General features: G+C 40.2%; 1 protein-coding gene across 1 annotated transcript in view; it reads left to right on the top strand.

Moving 5' to 3' along the window:
* Positions 1-203: 203 nt before the first annotated feature.
* Positions 204-19214, top strand: part of LOC307110928 (FRAS1-related extracellular matrix protein 1-like) — a gene marked incomplete at its 5' end in the record, with an annotated part of 46578 nt that continues 27567 nt past the window's right edge. Inside the window, 3 exons of the mRNA XM_079790490.1 lie at positions 204-668; positions 9494-9695; positions 10460-10604. Coding sequence (XP_079646616.1) covers positions 204-668; positions 9494-9695; positions 10460-10604 — 812 coding nt within the window. The remainder of the gene's footprint in view (positions 669-9493; positions 9696-10459; positions 10605-19214) is intronic.

Raw genomic sequence — 19214 nt, 5'->3', positions numbered from 1 at the left:
TTGCCTGCTCCACCACAAGAGTCTACCATTGATGTTAGTGAGGAAACACTTTTGGATGTGGAATGGGCAATTTGTGTGTTAACCTAGTGACTTATTTAATAGAATGGTGTCCTCTGAAAGACCTGCCCTTGATTTTTCATTTGAGTCCCAACACGACATATCCTTTAGTAAAGGTGTGTGTTGTTATCATTTCATTCCAGTAGATGGTGACACAAGAATCCATGCTGAAGGCTGCCTTGCCTCTCTTTGCCAGATTCATTGTCAGCAATGGACTGCAGACCAGGCATGGGGTGTTTGAGATCATCCTGGAAGCCGTGGACAGAGCCTTGCCCGTGGTGACCAAGAACAAGGGGCTGAGACTGGCCGAAGGGGCCACAGGCCTGCTTTCCGCTGACCTCCTTCAGCTGACCGACCCTGACACTCCAGTGGAGAGCCTTACCTTCCTGTTGGCCCGGCTCCCACAGCATGGCCAGCTCTACCTGCGGGGGACCATGCTGCTTCAACACAATTTCACTCAGCAGGACGTAGACAGCAGGAAGGTGGCCTACAGGCACTCGGGAAGGGACGCCTGGACGGACTGCTTTACTTTTGTGGCCACAGATGGGACCAACCAAGGCTTTGTTGTGGATGGAAGAGTGTGGCATGAACCTGTTTCCTTCATCATCAAGGCAAGTATGAAAAACACACAGTTCCTGGTCAGAGAGGTGTAGAAAACAACTTCAAGGAAAACTATTTCCTCTTTCCTTCCTCCTCTCATTCAAATATGTACTGTGTGTCTATAGATGCCTGGCACCAAGCAAGGCACCAGGCTTATTAATATGAACAAAACGAATGTGGTCCCTGTGTACGGGTAATGATTGACCTCTGATCAGTGGTAGTAATACAAAAAGGAACAACAACAAAAAAAATACAGGCTTTGAAGTCAGACACACCTGGGTTGAGATTTCTGCTTTGCCATTTATTAGCTGTGTGACCTTGAGAGCGTTCTTGAACTCTTCCGATTCTACTTTGAAAAAAAATATGCCTTACAGGATTATGGTGAGAATTAAATAAGATTAGGTATTCAAGGCACTAGCATGTTGCCTGAGACATATTTGTTTCTCAGTATCTTGTAACTACTGTTACAATATTTAACTACACTGTTATGATCATGCTTACTGATTCATGTAACCTACTGTAACTTTAATGGTTTTCAACTAAACATATGAAAACTTACAAGGCCACATCATAATTACACGAGTAATAACGGTGAGGATAATATTTGCAGCAGCTGCAATTTTTGAACATATACATATCTGATTTAATTCTCATAAAAATCATCTGAGATATGTTTTGTTCTCTCTATTGTATAGATGTTGAGAAGTTTAGAAGTTAAGTAATTTGTTGAAACACATAAAAAGCTCAATTCTTCCTGATCCAACAGCAGTATCCTTTCTGGGCCCGGTCCTGCCACATTTGTGTTGACTGTGATGATGATTCTGGAGGGCATAATGTGTTTTTCTTTTTTTAGCCAAAACACATCAAGTATGTCTGGCTCTCAAAATCTTGAATCTGCTCTTCTTAGATGTAGTTCACCCTGCTCCACACACTTCCAGCCACAGCAAAAAAGATATATCTGTCTCTTACTTCAGGATACCTTCTGATTATGCAAAATAATCATAATTTCCCCTTGCTCTTTAGTCTCTGTACTAATCAGGATTCTCCAAAGAAACAGAGCCAATAGGATATATCTATATCTATATATCTATATCTATCTATCTATCTATATCTATATCTATATATCTATATCTATATCTACTGTGTGTGTGTGTATATATATATACATACATACATATATATATATATATATATATATATATATATATATATATATAGAGAGAGAGAGAGAGAGAGAGAGAGAGAGAGAGAGAGATTTATTTTCAGGAATTGGCTCCACAATTGCAGGGTCTGACACATCCAAAATCTGCCGGGCAGGCCATCAGGATAGACATTCCTTGAGTGCAAAGGCAACCCTGGAGGCAAACTTTCTTCCGCTTTAAGAGACATCAGTCTTTTCTCTTAAGGCCTTCAACTGATTGGATGAGGCCCACCCACATTCTAGGGGGTAATTCGCCTTATTCACAGTCTACTGATAGAAATGTAATCACATCTAAACAGTTATCTCCACAGCAACATCTTGACAGGTGTTTGAACAAACAACTGGGCAGCATTGCTCAGCTATGTTGACACATGAAATTAACGGTCACTGTCTCTATCTAAGAGGGGATCTGAGTAAAAAGATGAAGAGTCATGATGACATACAGTAGGTGCTCTTCTCCTCCTCCTCTTCTTCCTCCTCCTCTAAAATGAATCATTGTGGTGTGAAGTCATTATGTTTTGGAGTCATTTCTTACACAGCCATAAATAACTGGTACATCTCTGCCCCATGAAAGCCCTACCTTTCCTTTATCCTTCCTAAATCCCAGCTACTTTCAGGGATGATTATTTTCTTCACAAAACCTCCTCTGAATATTCCAGATCAAGCACGTTCTCCTATTTTTGTGCAGAACCTTTCAATACATGACTTCTTAAAACAGAAATTATACGACTTGTTTTATATTTTTTAATTTCTTTATATGTATTAACCATATCTTGCTATGTAACCTTTTATGAAGTTAGCATTCTCTTTAAAAACAACAACAATAATGTCCTATACTCCAATATTTTAAAATGCTTCAATTTATTCGGAGGCAGAAGACTTGCTTTTGAAGAATCTAGAATTTTAATAAAACTAGGATACCTTTTAGCACACGTGTGACCAAAGACACAACAGGTGACCATATGACCAGAGTTCAGATACTAACATTTTTAAGAAACAAATGATCCCAACAGATAGTCATTCCTCTTGTAACATTTTTGTTTTCAAGGAAAACATAACATTTTATAAACCCACCTACACTCAGATATTTATCAGCTTTAAGAAATTCCTACTTGGCATGAAGCATTTTGATTTTTCTCTCTCCTGACATTGACCACCCATCCTAGCGGCCACCAGAGCTTCTCCATTCAAAAGGCCCTGAAAACTAAGACTCCCCACCTCCCTCCCACCCAACTGCACAGTAGAGTTCGCCACCCATACTTTTCAGAAGAGGAGAATGACTGTAACTTTTAAAAATGTGTGTTGGGGAGGAACCAAGAAGGTGGCATAGGTAAACACCTAAACTGCTGCCTCACACAACAATTTCAAAACTACAACTAAAAGACAAAACGTCTACCACCCAGAATCAAGGGAAAGCTGGCTAAGTGGAAGTCCTACAACTAGAAGGAAAGAGAAAAGAGCATTGAGATGTGCACAAGCGCTGAAAAGCTGAGGTACAGAGGCACGCGAACCGGGCTGGCGGCGGGTGTTGCTTTTTTCAATCCGAAGGGAGACAAGCTCCTGATTACTCTGAAATCCAGTTTATTGGGAGACGCGGGGGACCCAAACTCCTACGGGGAGAAGCTGGACTGTCTGCCATCGGGTCGGAAAGTGAGGGTGGCTTGCTTGCAGAGCTGCACGCAGGAATAATTGTTTACTGTGCTGGGGCACGGGACGCGGGGATGTGGTCGGAGACGCAGAGACGGCTGACTGGCAGCCATCGCTGTTTGCCACGCCCTAGCCTAGTGACTCCCTGAGACCCCGCCCCACATGACCTACAAACCCACCAAGCTCCAAGCAGCAGCTTTTGCATATGAATGGCCTGCCCTATTGCAGCTTAACCTAGCAAACTTGTAGCCCTGGTCAGACAGCTCCAAAACCTCCAAACCCCAAGCAAAGAGGAGAAAACTGTAGTTCTCACTGTAGCACCTGCTGGGTGGCCTCAGACAGTAGCTGACCTGCACCCCATTGGAGATCCAGAAGTCAGTGTACCTAGTGGTCAGTGTGAGACGACACCAGATTTCAACTCCTCACATCCATAAGTGACACATTCAAGAGGCAGACTCAGTGAGCACCAAAGCCCCACTGAAACAAGTCCTGCACCATAAACGTGTCTCCAACGCAGCAGTTCTTCCATTATAGACACAGCGGGTTCTCACAGCCAATTGGCCTGGAGGTCAATTCCTCCCAGTGTACCAACAGCAATCAAGGCTTAACTACACCAAGACTTTGCACTCAGCCCACAAAGGGGTGTACCAAGAGCGTCCACCTCAGGTGATTGAGGAGGCTGAGCTACTGGCTCCTATAGGTCACCTACCACACAAAGCCACTCCATCAACATAGGCAAGCAGCCAAAATGAGGAGACAAAGAAACATGTCACGAATGAAAGAAATGGAGGAAAGCAAACCACTGGACATAGAGCTCAAAACCACATTTATAAGGTTACTCAAAAATCTTCTAAAAACCGCTGAGAAACTTGATGAGACCTCCGAGGAGCTTAGTGAGACCTTCAAGGACCTTAATGAGAATGCCAAAAAAATGGAAAAGGACCAGTCAGAAATTAAGCATACACTGTCTGAAATAAAGAATATACAGAAACTCAACTGTAGATCAATGTACCCCAAGAATCAAACCAAAGATCTGAAATATGAGGAAACAAAAAACACCCAACCAGAAAAACAAAAAGAAAAAAGAATCCAAAAATATGAAGATAGTGTAAGGAGCCTCTGGGACAACTTTAAGCATACCAACACCTGAATTATTGGGGTGCCAGAAAAAGAGAGAGAGCAAAATATTGAAAACCTATTAGAAGAAATAATGACAGAAAACTTTCCCTACCTGGTGAAAGAAATAGACTTACAAGTCCAGGAAGCGCAGAGAACCCCAAACAAGAGGAATCCAAAGAGGACCACACCAAGACACATCATAATTAAAATGCCAAGGGCAAAAGACAAAGAGAGAATCTTGAAAGCAGCAAGAGAAAAACAGTTAGTTACCTACAAGGGAGTACCCATCTGACTGTCTGCTGATTTATCAACAGAAACTGTGCAAGCGAGAAGGCAAGAAATATTCAAAGTGACGAACAGCAAGAACCTACAACCAAGATTACTCTACCCAGCAAAACTATCATTCAGAATTGAAGGTCAGATAAAGAGCTTCACAGACAAGAAAAAGCTAAAGGAGTTCATCACCACCAAACCAGGATTACATGAAATGCTGAAGGGTATTCTTTAAGAAGAGGAAGAAGAATAAAAAGGTAAAGATAAAAATTATGAACAAAAAAAATGACATCAAATACATACCTATCAACAAGTGAATCTAAAAATCAAGTGAATAAAAAATCTGATGAACAGAATGGACTGATGAATATAATAGAATCAGGGACATAGAAAGGGAGTGGACTGACAATTCTCAGGGGGAAGGGGGTGTGGGGGTGCGGGAAGAGATTGGACAAAAATCTTACACCTATGGATGAAGACAGTGGCGGGGGGTAAGGGCATGGGGTGGGGTGGGGAATCAGGTGGAGGGGAGCTATGGGGGGAAAAAAAGAGGAACACCTGTAATAATCTGAACAATAAAGATTTATTTAAAAAAATAAATTAAATACCCCCCCCCTCAAAAAAAAAATGTGTGTTGCTTTTCAATTTACAAAATAATTTTTTATTGTAAAGAATTCATAAACTGCCCAGCCGGCGCTACTCAGTGGTTGAGCCTTGAGCTATGAACCAGGAGGTCACAGTTTGATTCCAGGTCAGGGCACATGCCCAGGTTGCGGGCTTGATCCCCAGTGGGAGGTGTGCAGGAGGCAGCCAAACAATGATTCTCTCTTATCATTGATGTTTCTATCTCTCTCTCCCTCTCCCTTCCTCTCTGAAATCAATAAAAATATATTTTTTAAAAAAGAATTCATAAACTATAGAAAAGGACAAGAATAAAATAACCTTCACAAACATACCATTCAAAGGTAACTATTGTTGGCGACTTCCATTCTTTTCTTCTGTGCAATAAAAATGGCATGATATTCTATGTAATTTTTTTAAAGATTTTAAAAATATATATATTTTTATTGATTTTAGAGAGGAAGGGAGAGGGATAGAGAGATAGAAACATCAACAATGAGAGAGAATCATTGATTGGCTGCCTCCCGCACACCCCCACCAGGGATTGAGCCCGCAACCCAGGCATGTGCCCCCGGCTGGAACCGAACCTGGGATCCCTCAGGCCGCAGGCTGACGCTCTATTCACTGAGCAAACTGGCCAGGGCTATTCTATGTATTATTATGTATATTGTCTGTTTCCACTCTTCATTATGTTATGAAAACATTTTCATGTCATTAAATCTCCCTTGAAAACATAATTTTTAAAGGCTGCATAGCATTCAGTCTCAGGTAAAGATGGTTTAGAAATCCCATTTTAGACTTCTATCTTTTCTGGAATTTTAGTAAACATCCATATATATATATATGCATTTTGTGTACATGTCTATTTCTGCAGGATATACTTAAAAAAGTGAAATTTTTAGATCAAAGTATGTGCACATTTCAGTGTACATACATGCCAAATTTCTATTCAGAAAATTTTCACTCCTATCAGCAAAATATAGAATGCCTGTTCCTACAAACATTAGTCAACATGATTTATTTCCAAAAATTTTAAAAGTATAGTTGACATACAATATTAGTTTTATGTTTACAACATAGCGATTTGACATTTATATACTTTACTAAGTGATCACCATGAAAAGTCTAGTAACCATTTGTCACTGTACCAAGTTATTATAATATTATTGGCTATATTCCCTTTGCTATGCATTTCATTCCTATGAGTTATTTAGTTCATAACTAGAGGTTTGTACCTCTCTCTTCCTTTCACCTTTTTTGCCCATCCTCCACTGGCAACCATAAGTTTGTTCTCTGCATCTATGAGTTTATTTCTCTTTTGTTTTGTTTATTCATTTATCTTATTTCTTAGGTTCCACATAAGAGTGAAGTCTTTTTGTCTTTTGCCATCTATATTATTTTACTTATCATAATACCTTCTGGATTCATCTCTGTTGTCACAAATGGCAAGATTTTATTTTAATAGTTTTTATTGATTTCAGAGAGAGGAAGAGAGAAGGAGAGAGGGACAGAAACATCAATGATGAGAGAGAATGATTGATTAGCTGCCTCCTGCGCGCCCCCTACTGGGGATGGTGCCCACAACCCAGGCATGTGTCCTGACCAGGAATCGAACCGTGACCTCCTGGTTCATAAGTTGATGCTCAGCTACCGAGCCACACTGGCCTGACAAGATTCTATTTTATTTTTTAATGACTGAGTTATGTTTGATATATACCAATCTTCTTTATTTATTGATCTATCAGTGGACAACTAGGTGGCTTCCATATCTTGATTATTATAAATAGTGCTGTATTGAACATGAGGGTGTGTATATCTTTTCAAATTAGTGTTTCTCTTTTCTTCTGCCAAATATCCGGAAGTGAAATTGCTGCATCATATGGTATTTCTGCTTTCGGTTTTTTGAGGAATCTCTATACTGTTTTCCGTAGTGGCTGTGTCAATTTACAGTCACACCCCCAGTGCGGTTGTGTTCTCTTTTCTCAACATTCTCCCCAATACTTTTTGTTTGCTGTCTTTTTCATAATAGCTATTCTGACAGGTGTGAGGTCATAAATAGCTCATTGTGGTTTTGATTTGCATTTCCCTGGTGCTTGCTGATGTTGAGCATCTTTTCATGAGTCTGTTGGCCATTTATATGTCCTTTTTGGACAAATATCTATCTAGGATCTAGATTCTAGATCCTCTGCCCATTTTTTAAGCAGCTTTGGTATGTGTGTGTTTTTTATGTTGTGCTGTATAAGTATTTTATATATTTTAGATATTAACCCCTTATTGGATATATCATTTGTAAATATCTTCTCCCATTCAAGGATTGTCTTTTTGTTTTGGTTTCTTTTGCTGTGAAAAAACTTTTTAGTTTGATGTAGTCCCATTTGTTTATTTTTACTGTTGTTGCACTTGCCTGAGGAGACATATCTAAAAGAAATTTGCCAAGACTGATGTTAAAAATTTTGTTGCCTATGTTTTCTTCTAGTTTGATGGTTTGAAGTCTTACATTTAAGTTTTTTAATCTTTTTTTAGTCTATTTTTATATAGTGAAAGAAGGTGACCTAGTTTCTTTTTTTTCTGCATATAGCTGTCCAGTTTTCCCAACAGCATTTATTAAAGAGACTGTATTCCCAGTGTGTATTCTTGCCTCCTTGGTTGTAAATTATTTGACAATATCAACATGGGTTTATTTCTGGGCTCTCTCACTTCTGTTCCATGGATCTGTGTGTCTGTTTCTGTGCCAGTACCATACTATTTTGATTACTATAGCTTTGTAGTATAATTTGAAATGAGGGAGCATGAAACCTCTAACTTTGTTGTTCTTTCTCAAAATTGCTTCAGCTATTCAGGGTCTTTTATTATTTCATATAAAATTTAGGATTGTTTGTTCTAGTTCTGTGAAAAAAATGTCATTTTTGCTAGGAATTGTATTGAATCTGTATATTGCTTTGTGTAGTATGGATTTTTTAATGATATTACTTCTTTCAATTCATGAGCACAGTATTCCATTTATTTGTGTTATATTCAGCTTCTTATGATTATTTTTGTTAATCAACAAGGACCTTGCCAACCTGAGAGGAAAAAATATTTGGTTGTTACAAAATTTCATATGGAAATACACAAAGGAGGAGTGGTGCATTTTCGCCACACCAAGACAAATGTACAGATTTGTGCAAATGCTCCCACAGTTTTGCCTATGTGTGTATGAACATATATGTGTGTTTGATTTGAACAAAAATGGTGTTATAGTTGTCTTCTATTTTGAAAAAAAATAATAACTGGGTTTTTAAATCAGTTAACACTAAGTTGTAGAAATTATTATTAGTTCTTCCTACCTCTTTTTCTTTTCAATATCATATATATATATATATATATATATATATATATATATATATATATGTGTGTGTGTGTGTGTGTACACACATATATGAACAGATGCACAAATGCCTATACATAATTACCTCTTAATATTTTCTTAGTGAGGTATTTCTACTTTTATTGAACATTTTTGCCCTTTGAACAAAGGCATGACAAAAATATTCAATGCATTTGTAAACCCTTATAACTTTGTTTCTGTAAATAACCAAACACTGGGAAAATTGGGGGAATCTTTCTGTGGAGCTAACATTAAGTTTGCGGTACAATTCACTCTTAGTATATCCATTTAACAAATATTCCTTGAGCTCCTGTTATGGTCAGGCACTGTGCCAAGTGAAAGGAATAGATGGGGGAGCTTACATCCTAATGGGGGAGCGTGACAGATAAATAAAGCTGGGTCCAAGTTTACAATGGAAAGTCCACCTCTGTCCCAGGCTCTATGATATCTGCTGAGGGTATTGTGAACAAGACAGTCTTTAGCAGAAATTAACAAAAGAAGAGGAAAAGGGATCTGAATGAGATTCAGGAACGTTTGTCATTATTAACCATTAAGACCCCAGGGGGATGAGAAGCCTTTGTATAAACTTATAATGATTGACAATTTAGGTGGACCAGTTGGACAAAACAGCCCCCCACATCACACACTTGCATTCCGCCTCTCAAGTGGGACTCCTGAAAAATGGCTGTTATGGGATTTACATCACTTCCCGTGTGTTGAAGGCATCGGACCCCGACACCGAGGACGATCAGATTATCTTTAAGATTTTACGAGGCCCCCAACATGGACATCTGGAGAACACAACAACAGGTACTGTCTTCCTTCATCCTTGTTCTTGCTCATTTAAGAATACCCAGTGCCTGGCAATGTTAGAAAGTAATTTAATTAGGCGCAGGCCCATTTGGTAAACACTCCCCAGGCCTTACTGCTAGATGCAGTTTATAAATCAATATTGATGCAAAAGAGAGTTTGAAGCTGAGCCTTTCCAAGTGCATCTTGAGTGGGAGAACCAAATACTGACATGCTATTTCCTTATATACTGTTGTTGTTTACTTTAAACAAAAACAACAACAGCTAGATTGTAATATAGTCAGAGGAACACTCAGTGTCAGAGCCAAATTCATATTTGTGACTTTTTTCTAAAATAAATTCTAAATGATGTCAGCTTATGTTTTTAAATTCTGGGTTTTTTGGTATAGTGGTTTATCTGGATTGCATATTACTTCTGCTTGATGAAGATAGTGATCAAAATAAATCACTAAAGAGGACGGCAAGAATTACATATTTTACCGTTTTACTGTCTCTTCCTAGTCCTCCTCTATTTTTATATCTTCTTTAAGGCACGATATTTCTGAGACAGAGTAAACTTTGGAGACTCATTTAAGTTCATTGCATATGAGTTTTAAGGTAGTTGCAATAATGCCAATTTCTTTAAAGAATATACTTCAGAGATTTTGAAAGCCAGTATTTAAAATAAAATAGCCATACAATTTTATCAGCTCTTATTTACTATTTTGTTTGCTCACCCACTAAAGTCATTTGTCTCTCTCTTTTTTTTTTTTTTTTTTTTGTAGGTGAATTTATCCGTGAGGAATTTAGCCAAAAGGACTTAAACAGTAAGACCATTCTTTACATCATAAACCCGTCTTTGGAATTTAATTCAGATACCATGGAATTTCAAATCATGGACCCCACAGGGAACTCTGCCACTCCGCGCATGTAAATTCTTTTGCTTATTCAGTAGTCCTGCATATAGTACCCAGCACGTATCTCATTAGGAAAGTGGAATGTTGTTTTGAAACAGAATCTAAAAGGATAAATACATAGACCATTTCACAAGCTCATGGAGTGTATTTTGGAGGGAGATTATTCTTTCTATTACTGCTCAATAATGGGGAAACCAGTAGTTTACGGAGTATTGAAACATTAGAAAGTTAAGGTGGATAGCGCTGGGTCATTCCGTTTATGCAGGTAAATGCATTCACTTTCACATGCAGACAGGTTTCTGTCTTGACAATTCACGGGCATCCAGGACCGAGCTTGCAGGCTCAGGTACACATCGTGCAGCAAGAGGTCACTCTAGGACCATGTTAGCACTGAGAGTCTGAAACATCTAGAGCGGGAGGTGGGAGGCAGCCAGGAGGGGTTAGCAAAAACAGCTCTTGGCTTCCAGAAAGCCAAACCAAAAAAAAGTGATGGCTTGAGACTGCCTTTACCAGTGAACAGACCTATCCTGGGTAAGATGAAGACAGTGTAAAGAGGAAAATAGACATGCAGGTATTAAGTGACACTTAGAAGTTATATAACATGTACAACCCTCAGAATAACAAGAGTAAGAAATCCTCAAAATTAACAAGATTAACAGGCCGCAGTAATTTCACTCACTGGGTCCCTCTTCTAGACTCTTCTTGGAGGTAGACCGTGAATAATTTACCAGTTTGTCGGATGGCTGTAGGAGATGTATTACAGTCCAGTTCTTGTGGTGCTGTATTTTCTTTCTTTATAAATTTGATACCCTTCTCCCGTCACCTCAAAGAAAAGTGGCTATTAACCAGATCCTAGCAAAATGACAGATTGTGAGTATAGACTCTTTATAGGGTTTTTTTTTCATGGTAGTATATGGACAAAGGAAGAAAAAATGGAGAAATTCGTCTCTGTTCTCTTCTTTCTTGCTTTTTCTTTCTGACCCTGATTGCAGTTCCAACATGTACCAGCAGAGGTCTCTGTAGTCATGGTTAGAAAAACTGGCATCCTTCTCTTAATAGAACACATTCCCAGGGTTCACCTCCATTGCCCTGATAAAGTGTAGTATCTGGGTGCACAATATTAGAAACTGGTAAGTGGATATGAACAAGGAAGGCCTAACCGCCACCCATTAAACTGCTCTTGCCTAAGAGAAACGATTCCTCAGGATTTCCTTTATAGAAAATGTGTTAACTATATAGAAATTGCAATTTTAATCAAACATCTTATAACTCAAGCCTAACCAGTTTGGCTCAATGGATAGAGCATCAGCCTGCGGGCTGAAAGGTCCCAGGTTCGATTCTGGTCAGGGGCATGTCCGATGGTTGCGGGCACATCCCCAGTAGGAGGTATGGAGGCAGCTAGCTGATCGATGTTTCTCTCTCATCGATGTTCCTAACTCTCTATCCCTCTCCCTTCCTCTCTTTTAATATAACATATTTTAAAAAAATCTTGTAACTCAAGAAAATGTTTTTAAAAATCCCATTCCCAATACATTAGTAAATTGACTTCACTTGTGTTTAGTAGATCAAATAAGAAATATTAGAATACTGGTCAGACTTGCTACTGACCTCATGCAGACTTCCGGGCTTCCGTGTCTGAACACAGCAGAGCTGATAGGAGATCCCCCCCCCCCCCCAGCAATAGCGCTAGATTGATGTTGCTTCACTTACATGCCCTTTTATTCTTCATTGTTACAAAGAAATTGCTTTTGAAGATGATTTATGTTTTTAAATAATCCTCAGATTTATAGGAGAATCCTGGAAGAAATTATAACCTTAATTGAGGCTATTTCAAATAGGCTCCTGCTTGTGTTGGATATCAATGTTCATATAGCTATGCTGACGATGTTTCTAATAAAGCTTGAAATGAGTAGAACCAATGGAACAAAATGATGCCTACCAAGGGCTAATCCAAAAATGATTTAAATTTGATTCTGATGTATATTATTTTCTTTAGAATGAGCAGAGGGAGGTAGAAATTGCTCAGCATTTATGTCCATAATTTTTGAGTGGCGTAGTTGTCTCCAGCCTCATTTATTAGATCTTTTTGGAACAGGAAACATATTTTTTCCAGTAAGAAACAATCTTATCAGTAGTGGGTTGTCTTTCCAAGACAGCCAGCAAGAACCTAGTTACGCGTACAATATAAACCACAGGCATTAGCAATATAGTTGTTTTTTGCTCTGTTTCATCACTCTTCATTTAATCATCGCAACCACCTATGTGTTAGGTACCATTGTAATACAGAATTTACACGTGAGGAAACTGAAGCACAAAAACAGGATGTGATTTTTTCCAACCTTGTGCAGCTAATTAGTGAAGGAGCTGGGATTCAGGCCCAGGAAGTATGGCTCTAGAGTCCATGGTTTTTCTCACTGCATGAAAGAACTTGCCCATTCTTATCAAGGTGTGCTAACTGGCCTAAGGGGAGGGAGCTGCAGACTTAATCTCCCTTCTTTCTCTCCAGTCATTGGCCTACCTAGGCAGCAAGAAAGGGGAATACTTACTCTTCAAGGACCTTAAGTTTTTTGTTTTTGTTTGTTTGTTTGTTTTTAATGTAAGGTCTGGCAGTTGTGGCTCAGTGGTTGAGCATTGACCCAGGAATCAAGAGGTCACCAGTTCGATTCCCAGTCAGGCCACATGCCCAGGATTGTGGGCTCGATCCCCAGTAGTGGGTTGTGTAGTTGATCGATGATCAATGGCCAGCTAAAGTCCCACCTCTCTCTCTCCCTTCCTCTCTCTCTAAAAACTCAGCAAAAAAAAAAAACCCACACATTTAAAAAATGTAAGTTATAGCTATTAATATTAGCGTGCACTCCATGTCAAACACACCAGGAATTAGTATAGATAATAAATAATAAACCACTGAACTTAGAACCAAAGAATAGGGTTTGGGCTTTGACTCTGCCATTGACTTAGATGGTTGTTCAAGCCTCAGTTATCCCATCTGTCAAATGGGGGCAATACCAAAATGTGTTTAAAGAAACAAATGAGGTAAAACATATGAAAGCATCTTGTATATTTAACATCCTTAGCAAGTTTAACTTGTGCTAATGATTACTATTGTTGTTCATTCATGTGGGTGTAAGGATTGACCATTTGAAGAAGTATTCCAGAGACATTGGGTGGCCAGCTAAAGCCCACCTCTAATTAGAAATTAATGCTGGGATGATTCACAAAGCAAACGATCAATATGCTCCTTAATCAATAAGCTTTGTGTTCTTCTCTGGCTTAGACAGTGTGAGTACATTAGTATTCTGCCTGTTTGAAGGAGTGAAGAAGACCTTCTGTAATAAAGCTAAAGGGACTGGGGGGTGCACTCTTGAGCAGAAGGGGAGCTCTTTTAAAAAATGAGAAGGACCTATGTTCAGAGGGAAGGTCCCAGAATCATGATTGCTAGTAAGTTTTTGCTCTTGCAGCATTTCTACGGAATACCAGCCCTGAAGAGTCAATGGATGCTCCATTAACAAAGGTATTAGGAAAGCTGATTCGAATCAGCTAAACCCGTGGTCGGCAAACTGCAGCTCGCGAGCCACATGCGGCTCTTTGTCCCCTTGAGTGTGGCTCTTCCACAAAATACCACGGCCTGGGCGAGTCTATTTTGAAGAAGTGGCGTTAGAAGAAGTTTAAGTTTAAAAAATTTGGCTCTCAAAAGAAATTTCAATCGTTATACTATTGATATTTGGCTCTGTTGACTAATGAGTTTGCTGACCACTGAGCTAAACAAATCAAGTTATTGCTAGGTAGCTAGATTGTGTGCTTCACATCCCAGAATCATAGAGAAGCGTGCATGGATTGGGGAGCTCTGAGAGAGGGATATAGTATGTAGCACATCTGACCTTGATTTGACTACAGAACTACTTCTCCCTCCCTTTACCTCTCTTGTCCCCCTCAATAGCTCATGGAACAAGTTGTTCGTGGAATACATGTGGGAGGCATTTTATCATGAATAGAAACTATTTTATAACTCTGAAATTCATGGAGATTTGCATGAAGATTTAGACTTGGCTAAATGCCTGAATTTCAGGTACTGTGCTAGGTACTTTCACATATGTTGCCTACTGTAATCTACAAAGCACAATCCTCTGAGGGTGAGAGGGAAATCAGGCTCAAAGCATTTAAGTAATTGGCCTGACGTCACTTCAGTGGATGAGTAGCAGAGCCGAAAGAGGACCCTGACCTCCTGACCTCAAAGTGCATGCTCCTCTTATTCACCTTGGTGGCCAAGCTCAAGTCTGTTCTCCTGTCCTACTTGAACCTCATTGTGATCTTCAGAATTCTTCAACTAAACTACACAGGACCCACATCATTCATGCAAAACTCCTCTGCAGACCACAGAATGTAGCCAATTTTTGACCAGTTTCTTCCCACGTCTTCTGTGTTGACCTCTTCCTTGAGTTCACCAACAGAGTAAGCTTCGCACGAAGCGCTGATCCACACGGAGCTTCTTCTTCTTCTTCTTCTTTTTTAATATATTTTATTGATTTTTCACAGAGAGGAAGGGAGAGAGATAGAGAGCCAGAAACATCGATGAGAGAGAAACACCGATCAGCTGCCTCCCGCACCCCCCCCCCCCCCACTGGGGATGTGCCCGCAACCAAGGTACGTGCCCTTGACCGGAATCGAACCTGGGATCCTTCAGTCCACAAGCCGACGCTCTATCCACTGAGCCAAACCGGTTTTGGCCACACGGAGCTTCTTAATCACTCACTCAGCGGCTGCTTCCCCAGCTGCTCCGTGATCCCAAGCACCCGATTCCTCTCCTTCCTCTGGCTACCCTCACTCGAGCTGGTCTATTATTCACTCTTGGCCTTAAAGGAGAAGGCACAAAAGAAATGAAACAGAGAAGGAGTGTCTAATAGGTGAACTCCGCAGTGGTTTGGCGGCTTTTATGAAACACCTCATAGGGGAAGAGGTTGAAACAATTGGCCAGGTAAAGCTTTCATGTGACCTGCACGCCAGAAGTTAACGTGTATGTTTCCAGATTCGATCTCGGAAAGCACAGAGGATGGAAAGGGGAATCGCACTTATTGAGCACCCACTGTGTACAGGTGCTTTCCACATATTAACCCATTTACATTTTCATCATTTGACGTGAGTATCATTCTCCTCATTGTGAGGATAATGAACGCTGAGGCCCAGGGAGACTGCGTAACTGACCGTAATCACACACTAAGTGGTTGCAAGATGTGTCTGACTCCGAAGCACTTGTCTGGGTCTCACTGTGCCGCCTCCTGGCTAAACACTGTTTCCCCATTATCATGAGAGAGAGACGAAAAGGAAAACACAGGTGTTCGGAGCATTACATTACGGATCTTAATAGCATCCTCTTCGAATTGATAAATCTTAGATTGACTACTTGGAAAAAATATTTTTTTATCATCTCAATTTTCTTAAGTCATATGCTACTTGATTATAGATGAAGATTTAGTTATGAGAATAATTTAATCACAACTTTAGCTTCTGTAAAACCTTTCACTGAGAGGCTCAGCATACTTAGTGGGTACTCATTAAGGCTCATTTGACTCCTTTGAAGCACAGACTCATGATTATGACACTTAGGGAGGTGAGGAAACTGAGGCATAGAGCGGCTGAGGACCTTTTTTACACACTCTTGTTAACCTAGATTAATGTCCCAAATCCCAAACTGGAGTTTGAATCACAAGTGTTTCTTTAAAGTTTATTGTTCCTACATATTAATGAATCAGGTAGCCACAGAATAAAATGTCAGAAAGTATATATTTTTTACTTTAACCTCAACACTGTTGACATTGGGGCCGGGTACTTCTTTGTTAGGGGATGGGAGTGGGGTGGGTGTCCTGTGCGTTGTAGGACGTTGAGCCGCATCCCAGGCCTCCACCCACTAAATGCAGCATTACCCTCCCGGTGGCAATCCGAGCTCTCTCTCAACATTGCCGAATGTCGAGAACCATGCAGGCACTTAGACAAGAACATACATGTGTGTTAAGAAATCAGGATGCTGGGAGAATGCTCTTTTATCAATGCCATCTTTCTCTCTAATAAAGTCCAATAATAGCCAAAGAACCCAGAATAAGTCAGGGCTAGTAAGAACATAGAAGGATCATCTGAGCCTCGTATTGTTTTTTTCAAATTGTGTGTAATCTGATGTTAATAGGGATGTGTGTGTGGGGAGGAGTAGGGGAAGGTTTGGTGGTCAACTGAGCTTAGGAAACAGTGGGCTAAAGGAGATTCATTTAACAAATATTTATTGAGCACTTACTATATCCTATGCACTCTACAAGGGACTTGGAAATACATCAGCGAGCAAGGCCCCTTTTTACTTGGAGCATACATACTAGTAGTATCTAAGTAACTTAAATAGTATGTTTAAAATGTATGTGACACATACTTTGGAAAAGGAAAGAGTTGGTTGGGATATGGGGAATCACAGATGCTGGACTTTGGGGATGCATTGTGATTTTAAATTGAAGATTTAAATAGCTTTTCATGTACCTGACTTAGTGTCAGTGAGTGACAGAGGGACCAGAAGCCTCATGACTTATATTCCAGTTTAATTCCTCCTACTTCATCCTGTGTCTTCCTTCACAACAGTGGTTTGGGGAACCAACATTGAGTTTTCACATCAAATCAAAGTTTCTACTTTGATGAGTGCACCTGAATCACTTAGCTAAGTGTCCCTCCACTGGGGATGACCCCCCCTAAGGAACATTTGGAAATGTCTGGAAAGAGTTTTGGTTGTCGTGACTGAAGGGGCGTGGGTGCCACTGCATTTGGTGGGCCGAGGCAGGGATGCTGCTAAATATCTTAGTACCCAGGACAGTCCCCCACAGCAAAGAATTATCACGTTCCAAATGCCGATGGTGTGGACTGAGAAACCCTAACCCAGGGGCTAAAGGAGTTCTCACCCCCTGCTACATGCCTTGAAACAATTTCCACATGGGATTTGCAAACCTGTATCCAGAAATTTCATTTCTTACCTTAGAATGAGCTTTACTCAATGGTCATAGGGGAAGGAGGGATCGTTAAAGGGGCAGGTGTGAAACAACGCTGGTCTCCATGACAGCCACACGTCCAGAGGTTTCCCAGTCTCTCTCCTGGGCTCCTGCATCTGGTCATCTACACGATATCAAGCACACATCTGGGGGGCGTCCAGCAGGGGGGATTCCCACGTGGTTGACGACACCTCTTACTTTTCTTCCAGGTGTTCGTGTAGAGTTTAAGCAACCACAGTCTCAGCATAGAAAGATCTTCTCAGATAAAGTACTGCAAAAACCAAAAAGCATTTGAAACATGTGTTGCACACCCCCCCCATAGGTATACGAGTGCTTCACAATTTAAATATTTTTTTCTGGAAAATGGATAGCCTGGCTTAACCTGTATGGCTTTTCAATAGATCTTTATGATTTGTAGCGACTCCTTTCCAGGAGATAAAATGGAACATGGTGTAACGACAACCTGAACCTCTAAGCGTTCGCTGGTGCATCAGGGAAATGCAGGCACGCCCCAAATAAATGCCAAGACCCTTTACGCTTTGAAGCTGAGCAGCACGCTGCGTCGTCCCTTTATTGATGTAGTCCAGCACCCAAACTGCATTTAGCACTAGGCCTGGAGGTCCTCTGGATCTGCACAGCAACACTGATGGATTTCCGCTTGTCATGGTGAGCGTCAGCAATGGCTACATCCTCGGGAGCCTGGACAGGAACACTCATCTGAGCCTTGCTGAGTCTCAGCTGAAATGCATCCCTGTTTATCTATTGCACACGTTCCCGTTGCTTTTCTGTCTTTCCTGTTTCAGGTTTTTGTCCTTTCCCCCAACCTCTTTGCTGGTTCCTTCAGGAATTCTTTGCAACATGTTATTTAGAACAGTAACAGAATTAATTAGAAGATGAAGAATAAAATGCTATTTCTATTGGCATTTGTAATGTCCTTGTTGCTTGTTATCTTGTACTTTTTTTTTAAAATGCATCGTCATTTATTTCTTTATTTCTTGATCTGTTTCATGCCAGATTTGAATTCAGGTGCATTAAAGACCCATGAGGTTTCCAATATTATTTAAAGTAAGGATCCTATTTTTATGTTAAAATTGTATGAAGTCCAGCATGCCAGTAACACTACATTTCTCTTGATAAATGAACATCAATGCTCATAGAAATTCACGAACCTCTGCAATAATTCCAGGCTCCCACATCTGTCCTACTGGCCCACGGTCACTGAAGTAGGAGACAGTGCCAGTGAGTTTATTTTGCGAGTGAACTTACTATAGAGGATATGACTGTGACACAGGCTTGGTGCAAGGACAGAAAGTGGTAATCAGAGGATAAACTTACTCTCTCATCGGAATTGTCCCAGGAAAGCCCTGTAAGATTTGAGAACTCCACACTCCATCCACATGGTGGCACCCGGAATTTCTACTTCTGTAAGAAAAAAAAAAGATTAAAAAAATCTAAATCTAGAGCAGTGGTTCTCAACCTTCCTAATGCCGCGACCCTTTAATAGTTCCTCATGTTGTGGTGACCCCCAACCATAAAATTATTTTCGTTGCTACTTATAACTGTAATTTTGCTACTGTTATGAATCGTAATGTAAATATCTGTGTTTTCCG

The sequence above is a fragment of the Cnephaeus nilssonii genome (assembly GCF_951640355.1).
Source record: "Cnephaeus nilssonii genome assembly, chromosome: 14".
Classification (NCBI taxonomy): domain Eukaryota; kingdom Metazoa; phylum Chordata; class Mammalia; order Chiroptera; family Vespertilionidae; genus Cnephaeus; species Cnephaeus nilssonii.
The sequence above is the reverse complement of the archived record's forward strand: the minus strand, read 5'-3'. Positions and strand labels throughout refer to the sequence as shown.